Raw genomic sequence first — 18,394 nt, 5'->3', positions numbered from 1 at the left:
CATCTCTCTGGCCCACACACCGAGCAGCAGGAATACGATGGAGGAGTGCTGCTGAAAGGGAATCATGGACGCAGCAGTTCTGAACCCTTTGCCACGCGTCAAAGTCACTGTTGAATCAAATTCAGTCAATGTAAAACACAGTTCACTTAAAAACTTTTTAAAATAATAAACAAACAAAAAAAACAAAACACTAAAAGACTAGGTATAGGTAGGTTCTGTGTATATTTTCCTTAAATGCTAAAACAAAACATGCTAAAATCAATAGTATGTCTTCGCTGCAAAGAAAACGTCTGTGACAAGTATTGGTGTGAAAGTTTCTCCACCAACACACGCCCCCACCCTCTCTGCGTGTGAGGTGTGGGTCGCCGCTTTATAGAGAAAGTAGAACTGATGAACCAAACAGCGAAAAAACACAAAATGATTCCTCCTCTTGACTTGAGGGATGTTGATGGAAAATGTGTGTGCGTGTGTGTGCGTGTGTGTGTGTGCGCGTGCGTGTGTGTGTGTGCGTGTGTGCGTGTGTGTGTGTGTGTGTGTGTGTGTGTGTGTGTGTGTGTGTGTGTGTGTGTGTGTGTGTGTGTGTGTGTGTGTGTGTGTGTGTGTGTGTGTGCGTGTGTGTGCGTGTGTGTGTGTGCGTTGTTTGCTTTAGCTATTGTGATTAATCACATTTATTGTAAGTTATAGGCCTTTGTGCGTCGATAAAATATACATTGTAATAATTCCCTGGGCTCCGTATTGGTTTTCGCTTAAGCTGATAATATTGTGTTTTCACCTTCTTCCTTCAAATAAAATAACAAAATAAAGTGTTTTATGATAAAACATTTAATATATTTAGTAGGGAAAATGTCTCTCATTGCAATAACAGCTTATTTGTTCCTTATCTTCAGGAGTGTTGAATATACCCGAACATTTTAATATAGCACTTTCACCCAACCAAGGGTCACAGGGTGTTGGAGCTGCTCTCTACTGACTATTGTTGAAGGCTCGACAGGTCATGAGTTCATCATCAGGTGAACACTGGGGAGAGAAGCAATTACACACTCTTACATTTACAACCAGTGCCGATTAGAAGTCACCAATTACCCTCAAAGTTTATGATTTGGACAGTGGGAGGAAACTGGACAAAACCCAGAGATTCACAGCTAGAACGTGCAATCTATTCACAAAAAAATAGAAAGTTGATGGCTTCACTGCAAGGAATGAATTTATTCCACTTTTACAGTACAGACTTTAGTGATTTGGAGATTAGGCCATAATTCCCTTTTCACACCTATAAACCACACATTACACATTCGTCATGTTGTGGCATTAATTTCATCATCTTTTACCGTGACACCCTTTATTAACCTGTCATACATGTGTGAAATCATCAGTCACACTACCTCATGGTTAGTTTAAGATTACACTTTAACATTTTCTGTGCCATTGGAGTATGTAGACTTTGTTGGTACACAGTCCAATGATATTAATCAATGACGAATAAATATGTACTTTGCACCACTGCATCACTATTTCTTCATAGGCCTTTTCCACCATACTGATCCAGGATCAGGCCTATGCATCCCAAGGGCTGACTGTAATACACTGTATTATTATTATTATTATTGTTGTATTGTTGTATTTTTATTTTTTTATTGTTTATTTTATTTATTTATTTTTTTTTTTTGCTAAAGGCATTTGAACCTATCAACATAATCGATCTCGATAACCTAAAAATAATTAATAATAAAAAAAAAAGAACCAAGTTATGCAGCTGTATTTCTTTTTCTCTAGATTTACGATGACGTTTCCGCCGTGTGTCAGTATGGCGGTTGAGATTGGAGCCAGGTTGGGCTGTTGTATTCTCAGAGCAGCAGGTGTGACATTTATCTGCTCTATTAGGCAGGATAATAATTTCACGAGCAATTACATCCCATTATATTTAAGGTGGCATTTGGGAAAAGATGAGTCTGTTTGTGACTTACAATTAATTGTCTTTGAGCCTCCACTGCATGCTCTAATTTCCTCTCAACCAGTCAAAGAAGTTTTATTCAATCAGCACTTTTGTTGCAGGTTAAAAAAAATTTACAATTTCCGAGATGAACCACACAAGGACAAAAAAAACAAAACTGTGAACATCAGAAAACACAAGGAAAAGCAATAAAAGGTCATACTAAGAATTTAAGTTTGATATATATGTTTTAAGAAATACAAATAAATACAAGCAATATATTCTTTAAGCAAATTAATAGATGCAATTTAAAATGGCAAAAGTATATAACTTTCATTTATTAGAAATGTTAATACATTTGTGTAAATTTCAAAATGTATGAAATGAGAAAAGAGAAAGAAAAAAAAAGAGAACTAAATTCATCCGTCTAAAACAAGCTCGAAAACAAGTTAGTGCATCACCACAAACCTGGAAATTACTCTTGGAAGTGTCACGGCGCCAAATAAGGATTAAACATGTGATTTCATTGTTTTTAAAGACAAAAAAAACAAAAAAAAAACAACAACTTTAAGTTATTTGATTTTGCAAGGTTTCAGAGGTTCTAATGTGTGTTCGTCATATTGAAGAAACATAATCACATTTTCAGACTTGTGAAACCTTTATTCTATTTGTGGAAATGAGTTTTATAGCTCGTCTAGACCCCTTTGGACCAGGTCCAGACCAAAAACTGATTAAAAACTGTGAACACCAGACTACTGTAATTATTTGTAAGGTGTTACATTCGATTCAATTCCAGTTTATTGTCATATGCACATAAGAAAAAAAAAAAACATGTTTCCCTTGTACAATGAAATTCTTTCTCAGATAATGCCAACAGTAAGATAGCATGTAAATCACCATCTAAAAGCAAATCGTTCAAGATAATTAAAAGAATAAAAAGTTGTGTAAAATAAGTAAAACAAATCTTTATATACAAATAATAAAATAGGAGTAGGAAGAAGCAGCATGAATAGTGTGCAATCAGTTGTGTGCCAAATATGCTATGGCAGACTGTGACTGTTAGACTGAAATAGAGAATCACTGTCATATTTTCTTTTAAAGTGCATAGCCATCATTTACAAACTCATAGCAATAGTATTATGCACCTGTATATTAACCCACGAAACCCACGGAATATGATGATAGCTATGTCTGATAACATATTGGCTTCAAACGTGGAGCGACCTGGCTGATTGAAATTCTAGCACAGTGACACCCAGTGGCCAAATATTGGCATTACCATGAAAGACCTGAAACACATACAGATTGCAGTCTTGATGAGTCCCTATGATGATGACAAAACACAACACAACGCAGTGCATCGAGGGGAAAGGGGTTAGAGTTATGGATTATAATTTGTTGTTTTGAGTTTTAAGTATAAAATATATCTATGTTATAACCTTATTCATAGGACCAGATGATCATTGAAGAGGTTTTACTGGTTACAATGACATGCCTTTTTACACTCAGTAGAATCCTTGCCCTCTTTAAGGCCTTTGGATATCAATATTTTGCTAAGTCAGTTTGTGTATATCTCTGTTATTCTGGACTCCTATATCTTCCATGTTCTTCAGCTCAGAGCATTAGTCAGCCTGTCTTTAGGCTATATATCCTGGCATTAACAAAACAGCACAACAATAACTAAACTTTTTTAAAGAAACTTTTACTTAATCAGTTTTACCTCCAGCTGTAAATCAATCAAAAGTTGTTGTTGTTGTTTTTTGTTTTCACTTTTTTCTGTATTTATCATAAATTAAGTAGGAATAAAAAAAAAGGGCACATCAGCAACAGGCAGAAGTATGTAAATGTCTCTTCAACATTATAAATTTAACAAGCTGAAAGCTAAATGTATTATTGTTTATTACCATACATGATGTGATTATGGAGTAAAAAAGAATAATGTAATATACTATGATAGTGAGGTTTATTATAATCAGTAAAATTATATATTTTTTTCATAGTTTATGTTAAAGTTCACAACTCGTTCAAAATTACCAATGTAAAGTTAATAATTCCAATTTGATATTAATTATGTGAGCACATTTGTAATTTATACTTCATCAAACATAGCCAAATGGTCTGTGGTTGAATTCAGTGTTACTTCCCGTTCACACTGTCTTCCAATGACGATAAAAACACAAAGACTTGCCCAGTTTTGAGGGTTTATTTTTGTGCAGGAAATCACAGCATTAGATTTGAGGAACAATAAAGAGAAACATGATGAATTATCAACAAAAAACAGCAATTTTGTCATACACCAAAATTTCCATGTTCTATATCAGCTACTTTCTGCATGTTAACATGAATCAAGCCTGTTTAGTGACCTATAATATACAAAATATTGAATTTGCAACACTTTTACAAGGTAGTATCACGAACTGATACACTGCCAGGGATCAAAACAAAATATATGTCACACTTACAAAAAAAGGACAAAGTAAATTTTTGAGCTCTTTGGAAAAATGATTTTGTTAAATTGTATCAGGAGTTTGTTTGATCAAAATAACATTTAAAAAATAAATAAAAAATTCAGCAAAACTTGTCGAATCACACAAACTGAGGGGGGATGGAAAGTATTATCAGGAAATGTATTTCAACAATCATCATAACTTTTACTCAGTCGAGGTTTTTCCTGCTGCTGGGGAGCTGAAATGCAACATCACTTTGTTTTCACAGATGCAATGCCTATTTTGACATTTTTACAGAACTGTACGACGGCCTTTTTAATGTCTGCAGACTTGACAGAGTATATCAGTGGGTTAACTGCAGCCGGTATGAGGCTGTACATCATTGTAATCGTTATGCGAGCAAGAATACTAAAACGAAATCCCACATGGCTGGCAATATAGACAAAACATCTGGGCACATAATAAAGGCAGGTAATAAAGAGCTGGGGAGCACAAGTGGACCAAACTTTATGGCGTCTCTCCACTTGAGACATTCTGAGAACAGCTATGATGATGGAAAAATAGGAGAAAATGATAAAAGATAAAGGAACCAAAAGAGTCACCATGGCATTCGCAGTTGCGACTTCTTTAACATACGCAACCCCGTTACCACACGCCAGCCGGGTTATTGATATGTGGTCACAGTAGCATTGCATGATGACATTCCCGTCACAGTACGGCAGAGTGGAGGCGTGAAGCACAATTCCCATCAAGCGAATTAGTGTTAGAATCCAACACAAGACACAAGAAATAGTCATCGTTTTGTTTGTGAATAAAACAAGATATTGGAAAGGAAACCAAATGGCAACAAAGCGATCCAGAGCCATCATCAGCAAGATTAAAGAGTGGATAGCCCCCAAAGAGTGGACAAAGTACATTTGCGTGAAGCAGGCGGCAAAAGAAGAAATGACATCGTTCCACAGATACCGGGCAATGATTCTGGGAAGCGTCACGGTTCCAAAGGCCAGGTCTGTCATCGCAAGGTGGCAAAAGATCATATACGTTGGTTTGTGAAGGGTTTGCGCACATGTGATCACAGCTACAATGAGCCCATTCCCAATCACTATAACAAGAAACAAGAGAAGAAGAAGAACAGCTACAGGTCCATAATACGGAGGTCGAAGTCCCGGGAATCCAGTGATGACAAAGTCTTTTATAGATGTGCCATTGTTGTAAGTCATAATGTCCACAAATATAAAAAAAAATTAAAAATAAATTAAAAATGCCTGGTAGTGATTTAAATGACAGGAGGGGTGACGACTTGCGGTAGTTGTAAGCAATGTCACAAAGTACAACAAAAGTCACTTTGCCTGCCACTCACACATATCATCGGCACTTCTCGCCCCTGACTGTTGAAGATCCTGTAACTTGGCGTGTTTTTATGATCAAGGTTATCCAGCAGATTCTGGCGTGAAGATGGGTGTGGAAGGGAAATCTCAGTGGAGCAAAGTCCCACACCAACGCAAGTTTTTGAAGCGTCACTGCTCATTATATCCAATACAGACTGAAAGGCTTCATGCCTTCGCGGCGGCAAAAAGTCAAAGTTATCTAAAATAAATGAAAATAATGTACACATAGCAAATCATTTCTAAGCAATCAACAATTTTGTGACTAAATAAGTTCAAAATTAGAGGATGATGTTGAAAAGCTAAATCATACAAATGAACATACAACTAGTATAAATGATCTGAAAAAATTTATAAAAAAAAAAAAAAAGCCTTTTCAAATTCCATCAAAAGTGAACAAAAGACCTCCCAAAGTGGTTTAATGGACTAGATATGAGAGGGAACGATTACTGAAATGTAAAGACAGAATGAACACAATAAGAGCTGTTAAACATCAACATTGTCCAATGATACTGTGCAGTCCTTTCAAAAAATTATGGAAGTGTGACATAACTTGCCTACATTGACGTTCCTTTTGTGTTGACTGTGACACAAAAGGAAAATTACAAATATATATATATTAGTAAACCAAGCGAAATGTTAACTTTTCTTTTTTTTCCCAAACAAAACAATTCATTTGAATCACTCTGTTTAAATCATTGTTTCGCATTTGTTCATAATAGAAATTCTACACGCACACAGACAAATATGGAAATATTCACTGAAATGACTGTCTATTTCCGTCTTTAACGTCTTTAACTGTGGATGGCAAGGAAATTCTCAAGAATTGGTAGAAGTGCACAAAGGAAGCTGATTGTTGAGAAACCAGACAGTGTGTGTCTCTCTTTGCTGTGTGATTGACCGGCATCCTGTCCAGGAAGAACCCTGCCTTCGTCAGTAGTCATCCTCGATTTAGTAGCACCTGGAAACAAAAAATGCACCTTGTTCTTGTTATAGTTAATTTATTTTGAACAATTTGGTGGCTTTTATAGTTTTATCTTTCAACTGCTCTTACTGTGTGACTGTTATGTTTATTGATTTCCATGTACTTGTTGTCTCTGCTATTGATTTGTTTGAAGAACATTTTAGTATTATTTGAAACTTGGTTTATGTACTGCTGCCAGGAAATACTTGTAAAAGAGATTATTAATCTCAATGTGATTCTGCCGACTAAATTAATGAATGAAATTAATATCAAAAGTGTTCTTAAGACTTCATCTTTCTCCCTGAAAAATATTTGGAGAACCAAACATTTACTTTCTTCGTCCAATGCTGAAATATTGAGGATTTGTTTATTTGTCTTTCTTATATCAAATGGTGCAGGTCGAGTCTTTACTATTCCCAGAATGACAGGTTACATTACTCCGGTTTTGGCATTGACTCCTTGGATTGATTGTCTAATTATTTTATTTGTCTGATATTGTTTTGTTTTTTTTACCAACATTATAGTAAGGAAGGACGTTTTTACTGGACTAACATGTTTCGACTGTGTCTGCAGTCTTTCTTGCTTTGCATGACTTTTGACTGTGATGTTTATCTGAGGCCCAACCTGTCCCCTTAAATCTATAAGAATATAGATGAAATATAAAGTGTATTATGAAGCAGCATTTCAATCCTATGCTCGCTTAGTAAGACAAGTTGAGGTGAGCAGTAATTGCAGTACTAAGAGGTAAGTTCTTTGGGCAGTGATAGAGTGCACTTTATTTCTTTATCGCATGTTCACTATTTGTGCAACACAATAAGCTAGATGGCCGCAGCTTTGATGATATTAGAGATGCAATGTTGAGAAAATCCGATCAGCCCGATTACACGGCGGCATGGTTTTAGGCAGTGAGCCGTCCAGCCGTCATTTGGACGGTCAATATTCAGAAAAGATGGCCGAAAAAATAGCAGACAGGATCTTCAAAGCCGTCCAAATTATGTGTATAATGGCCATCGCTACTTGTCACTTCAAGTAGCCTGACTTCATCTTTATATCGTGAATTATGAGCTCCTGTACACAACCCACAACTTCCGCTTTTGTATTACGCCCAGTAACGAGCAACGTGATTGGTCAATTGACACCTTGTGGTCTATACATTTTGAAAGGCGGCCTCTGATTGGTTCGTAATTCTCTGGCTCATCCTGGTGCCTTCAAATTCTAATGCAGAGAGGAGGATTTTCCTTACCAAGATGCTGAGGAATTATATCCACACAGGTGGTATTAATTATATGGACCAAAGATGAAATGAAATGAACAAAAGGAAATATATTACTCATCACTCTTAAGAAGCAAGATCCCCCACCCCCCTCAAAAAAAAAACCAAGCACAAGTTTCGGCCTAAAACCATACACGACAGTCACATTGGCACATGTCCGATATACGTATCTGATGTATATCCACAAATGAACGATGTCTGTATCCAAACTCAAAATATGGGAATGTGTTGGAAAACATAAAAATCGGGGTCACAAAATTGGGTCACATTCCACTGAGACATAATGTACTGTAAGCTCCTGTCTCAAATTGACCTACTGCTTTTATTGCTATCTTCTGCTTATAATCCTGGACATACTTTGAATTAACTTTTCTCCTACCATGTTAAAGCACTTTGAAGTGTGCTTTGTTTTGTGTTATGTCTTACCCTTACCATTTAACCTCATTTGTGACCAGGCACTCTGCTCCATTTATTTGGAAACGTCCATGCAGAATGTGGGCGGCTGTGGCTCGGTCGGTTGAGCCGTCGCCTCCCAACTCAAAAGGTTGCAGTTTCGATTCTCCCACGTTGGGCGTGAACGTGTGTGCGAATGTGTGAATGTGATTATCAATGTCAAGCGCTTTGGAACTGCTCAAGCATTTGAAAAGTGTGTTGGTTAAAAGGTGGACGGGGACTATTGTCACTTCATTAGAAAGAATAATATTCACTCTTTAATATGATTCCTGAGAACAACCTTGCTGTGCTTTCATGTCGTGCTCATCAACTTTACTGAGACGCTGTTTAACTTTATGTCCTCAATAACATATTTATTTATGGAGCACTCATAAAATCAACAGCTGCTGAACAAAGAGCTTTACGGTTGTCAAATACAAATACAAATAGAATAAAGCAAGGCATAACTGTTAAAAGGAAGTTCTAAAAAAACTACTTTCACACTTTGTTTAATGAGTAGAAGTGAGTCAAAAGACGAGACATTTAAACAGGCCATGTATGATAGTCCTTCCCAAGTCTTTGTGCATACAAAGCAGGCTGTATAGCCGATTTGTTGACTTATTGGCTCATAGTTTTAAAGTTACTTTGAGAGACTTATAGATCATTTACGTTGTAGTTTCATACCTGCTGTGTTCAGTGTTTCAGTGTAAATATGTCACTGGTATTCTAGTTATCTCTTGGGAAATATTGTAGGTCGTTTACCATTGACCGCAAAGAAAAAAAAACAAAACAAAAAAAACTACAGTGACCTGTCTTCATAGAGTGAACACAGTGTATAGTATTAATAATATTGTTATGACGCATTAGCTGAGTTTTCAGAACTGTGTCGGCCACTTTAAAGACTGATTCACTTATCATTTTCAGGACTAATTTAACCAAGTAATTGCTTCTTTTGAATACTGACTGAAGAGTTGATGTTAAGTCATCACTATAAAACTGCCACATGAGTGAATTTGATGATTATAAGTCAGCTCTACATTAATCAATCACTACATTTTTATTTTTTTTTCGGCATCAAATCTCATCAAATAGCTGGGAATAATACAACAGTGATCGAGCATGCACTACGTCAATTTACTGAAATCTTAAATGGGGAAATTCTAATGTTTATTGCTCAAACCACATATGATATATAACTTATTATCCGTTCAAAAATAAGACAGAATAGAGATGATATTAAAGTGGATAGAAGTATTTTCTGTTACGCTTTAGACTGCTTTAGGGAAGATCAAACATCCTTTTTAATCATAGTTCACATAGCTTCACCTGTATTTCATTTGAGTAAATACACAGTTCCAAAACGTACTGTGGAGTTAAAATATATTTTATCCAAATAATGTGTAAGTAGAGGATTTAAACATTTAAACCCAACATAAAACAATACATCACTTGCTTACACATGGGTTAGATTGTTGGCGAAGTGCTGAAGGTAAAGTAAAGTAAAAATTGAATAATGAAAGTTGAAATACACGTTTTTCATTATTACCTTCAAGTTTATATCAACATTGGAACAGAACAAGTTGTTGATTTAACAGTACATCCACATTTTCACAAACACACCGAGCTTCAGAAAAAGGTTCATTTCGGTTCATAGAAATTCATTTAACATGAGATAGCAATTATATGTTGCTTATGATTAGATGCACAGGGGGGGAAGAAAAGAGCATTAAAAGTCAGCAGAGTTTTTTTGGTATTCCTCTTTCACTTTGTTTTCAGCCTTTTTATCAACAACTGCTTAATATCTTGAGTCTTAAAACAATATATGAGCGGATTGACAGCAGGAGGGAAAAGACTGTACAGCAATATTAATACAATGCGAAGATCGAGACTGAAGGAGAATCCAACAGTGGTGGCCACGTAAACAAAACACCTGGGTAGATAAAAGAGACACGTGATGAATATCTGCGGGGTACACGTTGATAAAGTCTTTTTACGCCCTAAGGCATTGGACATCTTTGTAATCACCGCAATAATGGAGATGTAAGAAAACAGGATAAATGCTAGAGGCAGCAGGAGACAGAACATGGCAGCACAGAAAGCCATGACAACAGCTCCTCCAACGTGCTCGCCGCACGCCTGGCTTGATATGGAAATGTGATCACAGTAACACTGTGCAATGACATTGGCTTTACAGAAGGGTAAAGCCAGGAGTTGCGCAACAATAGCGATCATCAGCGGCAGCGGTATGAACCAGGCGAGCCCACACAGCACAGAGATGCTGTTGTTTGTCATCAGAGCGGGATAACGCAGTGGAATGCATATTGCGATGAACCGATCGAGAGACATCACCAGCAACATGAAAGACGTTACCGACCCTAAGTAATGAACAAAAAACATCTGCAGGAAGCAGCCGTAAAAGGTTACAATGCCATCACCGAACCAATATTTTGCAATGATCTTTGGGAGAGTCACGGTTCCGAACGTTAAGTCATTCAGTGCCAGGTGACAAAACACCAGATATGTTGGTTTTTGCAGCGGCTTCTCAAGCGTAACGAATACTAAAATGAAAATGTTCCCAGCAGCAATAGCAAGGTAAACGAGAAAAAACAGAGCAGACACAGGCCCGTAATATTGAGAGGAGAGTCCAGGAAATCCAAGAATAATGAAGCTTCCTATGTTTGTAAAATTAGAAATCATAATTATCCTTTAGAGTAAAACTACATTCAAATGAGACATGGGGGAAAAAAAGATGTCTAAAAAGCACAGATTAAATGCAACTAAACCTATTTGACTTAACGGAAATAACACAAATCATTTAAAATAGGTATGAAGCAAAATAGATATTCATAAATACTTGTCTGATGCTCTGTCTCAATATAGGCTGTATCTCTTTATAGACTTCAGCCTGGTGATCAAGACACATCACAATGAGTAGTGGGCAGGATGTTTTAGCTTTTATCATCTTTGACCAGACATATCCTTTGAGGATCGGAAGGACTTTTGTTTGATTGATGAATTATGCATTCACGTTTTTGTTTTTTTTATTTGTTTGTCTCCTGGAAGATTCTGGGGGGGGGGGGGGGGGGCTTTGTTACACAGCATGGGGTTACCCGTCTCTTTAGTGATCAGTCATTACAAACCATTACAAAGCTGCACATCTAGATTTCATATAAATAACTTTTTTTTTTTTTTCCTGATGAGAGCATTTATTTCAGTATGACAATAACACCACTGAATGAATTGTGGCAGTGTGAGCGCTTCCTGGTCCTGGAGCTCCTCTCTCTGGCATGTTTATCTGAATCCTTGCTGGAGTGGCTCATTCTTAGGATTTCTAAATCACATGTGACGCATCAAAGAAACACTAAAAAGACACTGACTCTCCAAAAGCAGGATAGAGACTATTGATTTAATGGATATGATATGACTCAAACGCTGTGGCCTTGAAAGAAGACAGCGCTAAACTCATCTAAATAACCTTTTTTCCAGAGCTCTTCATCAGCACCATCATTATCGCAAGAGTGTATTCGTCATCATCGGCATTCACAAACTTGCAGGCTCTTGGCCTTGTGGCAAGTCGTTTTCTAGCAATATATCACCCATGAGTTTTTCATACCACCTCTAAACAGCTGTTGTTTGTGGTCCGATTGTTGTAATATACAGTTTGTTTGCCTCGGGTGATGCCTTGGTTGTTGATAAATCAAAGTATTGGCCAAGGGACAAGTATTCTTCAGGTTTCAGCACTACTGTGGACTTTAAATACAAAACGTTGCGTCCTTGAGGAAGATAATCTATCAGACACGATTCACAGGGTAGCACATAGCATCATTTCTTTTAGTATTTGGAAGGCATGACATATGTGATATATGCTTGGCTTCTATTGAGTTTGTGGATTGCAGAAAGCGGAAGGAGACTCTGGCCTCTTTAGTCGTTGGACCTGTCGCTAGAGAAAGTACAGGCTTTGAACCCAACGAGCCTGGGGATGAGCTCCATCAGTAACACACTCCTGAAGCGTAGGGTCCCACTTTTCACTTCTTTGATGATGACACATTCACTTATTTGTGGGCTGCTGACCTTCTGTTGTCGGTGGTATAAACTTAACTGTGTGTCCAAAGCTTTGGTGGCACTGGCCTGAAGGAGTAGTGCAGTGCAGGGGCGTAAATGTTGAGTTTAGGTTGTCTTAACCTGTTTTTCTATACAATTGCAGTGTTTTCACACTTGGTTAAACTTGGATGGATGGTTGTGCCCTGACGGGCCGTGGAATACCACTTTAAGGCTCTACTGAGCCCAATTCAACACTTTCTCCATCACTTCTAGCTTTCATATTCACATTCACATCACCCATTGCACACTTGTAGCCCATGCAAGAAAGCAAACAAACATTAAAACCAATACAATTCCTGGTTTTTGAAAATAATTGATACCGCAGTAGCTTACACGCTGGTCACACTTACAAACCTAATGAGATTTTTAAAAAAAAAGAAAGAAAAAGGAATAATATGTTTGTCCAATCAATATATGTAATTTGTTTGTTTATTGCTTGTTTCTTATGTTTTCACTCTGAATCACAAAAAATCTATTGACGTTTTCAAAGTCCATGAATGACAGACACTCATTGTTCAGTTTCTGTTATAAAAAAAAAGTTAAGTGCGCCTAATTATTATTGCTACTTTAGTATTCTTCAAAATGAATGATTCTAATGACTTTTGCCTCATTCATTCTCTTTTTCTTTAATTATTTTAGAGGTTTTCATTAAAACTAAATTCATGGGGATGTAGAGAATTTTGGTTTGCTTTCGAAGGAACAGTCTTCTCAAAATTACCAAATGGTAGATCCACTGATTTAATCATGCTCATGGGTGTATTAGCCTCACAGGAATAAACAGCAGATCCGGAACTAAACCCAGAGGTGTACCAAAATGAATACTGAGAAAGCAGTGCTAATATCCCAAGGGCCTAATGAAGGTCTCTCATCACAATACATTTGCACAGCACAATTCTCAAGGGTACACAAAATTGAAGGACAAACAAACATATCACATCCACACTCATAACTAAGAGCATTTTAGAGTGACCAGTTTGCCTAAAATGTGTGCTATTCAACTGTGAAAGAGAATTCACAAACACATGGGAAAAAAAAAAAAAGGAAATTCCACTTAAGAAACGCCTCTAAGACCAATGTGGGTTTATATCGGGTACATTTTGGCAAGAAGTGAAAATGCTCACGACATCACTGCGTAGCCAGTGAGGCTCTTTTTCTTCTACATGCTGTCTCAGAACAATGTTCATTCCTGCATTGACTTTTTTGTTTTATCTTCACCAACTGAATTCACCGTAATGTAATCTAATATGTAGAAAGCACTTTTGAAAATTGACAATGCCAAACATTGTTAAACTAAAAGACTGTGAAAACGATGTATAGGAAAAATTGCTTTGACGATAACAACATTGCATAAGACTGTCTTGAGAAGAGAATTCACAAAGGTACGAAGAAAAACAGAAGACGAGACCTCACAATGATACAACACACTGGAGACTGCTGTTGACATGAGACGCTAATTACCTTCCTCCTGGATCTCATTTGTCTCGTTGCTTGTGTCATCCTTCTTAACAAACACATGTTCGTCTGCCTCTTTGACTTAACTTTTTTATGGATAATCATTCCACTAAACTTAACACAAGTTGGTATAATATACAAACATCTTGTCCAGATCCACAGTGTAATGTAGTGTTGCATTTGTTAACACTAAATAACAAAATGTTCAGAGTGGTCAGATATGTGAGATGTGGTCGAAAAATATTAAATGCAATTTAAAGGGGCTTGACCTCTCGAATTACAGAACTTTAAAGATCCAGACACAAAACGTCTTCAAGCTTTCTTCACCAACACACTGATGTCCAATGTGAATATTTTTTTTTTAATTCCTTCTTTCTCAACTCAAAAGATGGCACAGACCCGCCAGCTTCAGTAATCAGTGCATAACATGCAACTTTAAAGTGGTCCATGAGCGCATATCACATGATTCACATGCTCATTTGTGGGGGCACCACCGGTGCTGAGCTATACATGGAGATTCTGAGTCACCATCTTTTTTTATTTAAAAACATTGGTCAGTTCAGCAATGTTTTTTTTGTAAACTAATTTCTTAAAGATAATAAAATAGAAAAGCTTTGAAACAGAAGGTGAAGGATGTTAAACTGGCCTGCCTGCAGTCCACAGCTGTCAGACAGGTTAATTGTTTATTTTTTTCACCATGAAAGAAAGAAAGAAAGAAAGAAAGAAAGAAAGAAAGAAAGAAAGAAAGAAAGAAAGAAAGAAAGAAAGAAAGAAGAGAAATACTTAATCGAAACATGACCATGACACAATAACTATGTTTAACAAACAGACAGACAAAAAAAATAACCAGTAACCACATACATACATACATACATACATACATACATACATACATACATACATACATACATACATACATACATACATACATACATACATACAAATAGATATATATCAAATGAAAAAGGAAGTTTGGCTTTTAAAATCTTCTCAAAAACACTTCAAGTATTCCAAACGTCTTGTATACGTTTCAAACTGAAAGTTATGGGGTGAACCAGCCAATCACATTTGAAACTGGGAAAAGGCACAGCTCCCTTGTAATCTTTTACCAAGTAAGTATTGGATTCCATAGGAAATGTCCTTCAAAATAACAACAAGTGGTCCACTAAGGTTCTCTGATAAAGTAAGTGATGCAACACAATGGTGAAATTAAGACGTGGCATTCAATGTTTAATAACAAATAACATTTTCCAGCTTTCAACATTTTCCAACAATTAAATTTGTTCTTATAAGAGAAATTATGTGATGATGCTTTTTTCAGATATTTTCAAATTACATCGAATAGCCTTTCATCAGCATTTTTCAGTTATCTCGATGGAATGAAAGTATCACCCACACTCTGTATTGTGATTGGACGATGAGTATGTGACGTGAGACTTCTCAACCAGTGAGTTAGGAGTTCTCTGGTGAGCCCAGACCTATTTGGTTCAATTCAGAGTTCTTTAGAATCTGACAACAGCTGTTCACATGCGACTATGATCCATAGTCATATTTTGATTTCAGTTGAGTTTTTCTCTTTGTTGCCTTTTTAATCGTGTCATTTAATTCAATATGTCTTTACCCAACTCTTCAAACGTCGTGACACGTTTTTTCTTTCGTGATCTTGACAGATTCCAAAGGCCTGTGGTAACTGGTGTGACCCTCATGATTATCTATATTGTACTTACTATAGCCAATGCAGTCAATTTTTTCATTATTATCTGTGATCAGAAATTACACAAACCCATGTTTATTTTGATTGGCAACCTTGCTGTTGTTGATATTGTGCTCACTTCAAGTGTAAATCCAACAATAATCGGCGTTCTATTTGGCAGTGTTAAAAGTATATCCTATGCGCCCTGCATAATTCAAATGTTTGTTTACCACTGGGCAGCAGTGATGGAGATGTTTGCATTAGCGTTCATGGCATTTGATCGTTTGGTTGCTGTCAGTTATCCTTTTCAGTACCACAATTATTTGACAAACGCACGCACTCTTGTCACGGCATCGATCCTCTGGCTCTGTGCGGCTTGTTTGATGGCTGTCATGCCTGCAACTATGATCCCTGTCTCTCACTGCTACTTGAAGCTGACGTACATATACTGTGATTATGCTGCTGTTGTGAGAAGCACTTGTGCAGACTTCAATTTCTATTTCAATATCATCACTGTTATTTCATTTCTTCTTTTATTTTTTACTTTTGTCTTTATTTGCCTGTCATACATCGTGATCCTTTTTCAGGTGAAATTATCCTCAAGTTCAGAAAAAAGGAAAATCGGTAGCACTTGTTTTAGTCACTTGATTGTGGTTTCGTGTTTTTACAGTCCTATATTTGTCCGCATTGTTTTGACCAGAGTAGGTTTGGTCTTGACAATAGAGCAGTGGCATTATGTGATGTTTTCCGTCAATGTAGGTCCATCTCTTGTAAATCCTTTTGTGTACTGTCTCAGTACTAAAGATATTAGATATAAGCTCGTGAAAATGTTTAAACATGTTGGCAGGTCTCCCTAGATTCAGGTGATCTGTCACTGTATTTACTTGACTTTAACATGCACTGAAAAGCTCGAAATCAATTGTTGTTTTCATTATTGATGGTTCTGATAATTACTTTCCAGAAATAAAATAAAACTAAATAAAAAAAAAACCTTGGGTTTTTTCAGAAGGAGTTTTGTTTGATAATGAGGCACTAGATCACATTTCTGCTTTAAAACGTGCCTTTTCTTCCATGGCATGATGCACAATTACTATGTTTTTGTGAATATTGATCCTTTCATTTTTAATGTGTTACCATACATACAGTTCATTTTCTATATATGTTTTGAATATGTTTTAATGACAACCATTTTTCTCCTGTAAACATCTTGTGAATAATCTCTGTTCAATCCTTTGCTATTTTCAGTTTATGACACTGCCATCCCATCATATATGTATTTATTCTTTGGCTAAACATTACTTTAGTACTACAGACTTAATCCAGAATACACAGTCTTAGTGTTTTAGCTCAGCGAAAATAACACCAATTGTTTTTATTCAATCATGTTTTCTTAACAGAGAACAGCATGTTTAAGACTTTATTTCTACTCTATGATGCAAAAATGATGCATGAATGAGAGACAATTGCTTAATTCCCACAGCTAATTTAATGTTATTGTAGCAGGATCGTGAAAAATGTTTTAAAAATCAGAATCAGAAATTTTAGAATGTGACTTGTTGACATTAAATGTGTGCACAGGTTATGAGAAGACCTGTCTCCTCAAAACCTCCTCGTCAGTGCTCATATCTCCTCATATATCTGTGCTGTCATCTGCTGGTGACAAAACACAATTGCATCTGATACTTTATCTGGTTTGGGCCTCATATTTTCATACTAAAAACTAATGCCATACTACATCATATGAAATGTATATGCAAATCTTGCAGTTTTAAGATAAATAAAAAAGATTATAACAAGTTGTACTCCGATGGGGGTTGTAAATTTACTGGATGTAGACCATGGTTGCATTGCAGTGTGAATCAAAATATAAAGTCTATCCCCAGTATGATTACCAAACACCAGAGATGTACCACAATCAGATCAGAATAAAACTTGCACTTATTTGCTCATTGGATAATTTTTAACTAAGCATAAAAATGTATATCCGGGTATTTTTCATTGCATCTTTTTTTAAATGAAAAAAAACATTGATCTTAAAAAGAAAATAATGTTCCTAACACCACTAAGCTGTGAAGTGTGAAAGCAATGTTGAACAGCAGCTGAACTAATTTTGATTCAGTGAAAGCTTATTATGGATGTTGCAAGTCCTTCTGCCTATTGTGATACACGAGATTCTCTTGCTCTTCCTTACCTACTAAAAGACAAACAAGGTACAATTGTTCCCACATTTTTCTGGAGGACTCCTGATATCCATTCAAAATTGACAACAGAAACAAAGGAGTCCCCGTGAGTATTCCCACTGAGCAAAAACGGGTCCAAAACACCTCTCAACGATGCCATTTCTATAAATCCAGAAGACGTCCTCAGAGGGGCCAGAATGAAAGTTTTTTCGACGTCTTTCTTGGATGTTGTCCGGATGTCTTTTCTGGACGTCTTATGGACATCAATGAAAATATGTTTCTAAAGAAGGAGGTCAGGTCATCAGTCTATCACAGGACACACACAGACTCACACATAGGGGCAATTTAGCATTACCAATCACAATCACATGCATGTTTTTGGAATGTGGGCGGAAACCAGAGTACCAAGAGGAAAACCATGTTTGGCTCCAGTTGTTTCCTTCCATTATCAGAATTTAAAAGGATTATCTGATGAACACAAAGGAGCTACTTAGCTTTTCAAAGTAGTTCAACTGGAGAGTGAACATCAGTCCACGA

At 36.6% G+C, this 18,394-nt stretch overlaps 3 protein-coding genes across 3 annotated transcripts; 1 reads left to right on the top strand and 2 right to left on the bottom strand.

Moving 5' to 3' along the window:
* Nucleotides 1-4,628: 4,628 nt before the first annotated feature.
* LOC308107387 (olfactory receptor 1500-like) lies at nt 4,629-5,597 on the bottom strand (the record flags this gene model as incomplete). Its single annotated transcript, XM_080459708.1, has 1 exon — nt 4,629-5,597. One exon carries the CDS (start codon nt 5,595-5,597, stop codon nt 4,629-4,631), a length of 969 nt encoding a protein of 322 aa, XP_080315834.1.
* Nucleotides 5,598-10,192: 4,595 nt separating this feature from the next.
* On the bottom strand, nt 10,193-11,128 carry LOC308107386 (olfactory receptor 2AT4-like; the record flags this gene model as incomplete). The annotated part of the gene is made up of 1 exon (XM_080459707.1): nt 10,193-11,128. One exon carries the CDS (start codon nt 11,126-11,128, stop codon nt 10,193-10,195), a length of 936 nt encoding a protein of 311 aa, XP_080315833.1.
* Nucleotides 11,129-15,688: 4,560 nt separating this feature from the next.
* Nucleotides 15,689-16,534, top strand: LOC308107385 (olfactory receptor 2AT4-like; the record flags this gene model as incomplete). The annotated part of the gene is made up of 1 exon (XM_080459706.1): nt 15,689-16,534. One exon carries the CDS (start codon nt 15,689-15,691, stop codon nt 16,532-16,534), a length of 846 nt encoding a protein of 281 aa, XP_080315832.1.
* Nucleotides 16,535-18,394: the final 1,860 nt, after the last annotated feature.

The sequence above is a fragment of the Lipophrys pholis genome (genome assembly GCF_963383615.2).
Source record: "Lipophrys pholis genome assembly, chromosome: 3".
In the NCBI taxonomy this organism is placed as follows: domain Eukaryota; kingdom Metazoa; phylum Chordata; class Actinopteri; order Blenniiformes; family Blenniidae; genus Lipophrys; species Lipophrys pholis.
Note: the sequence above shows the minus strand (reverse complement) of the source record. Positions and strands in the feature narration are given on the sequence as shown.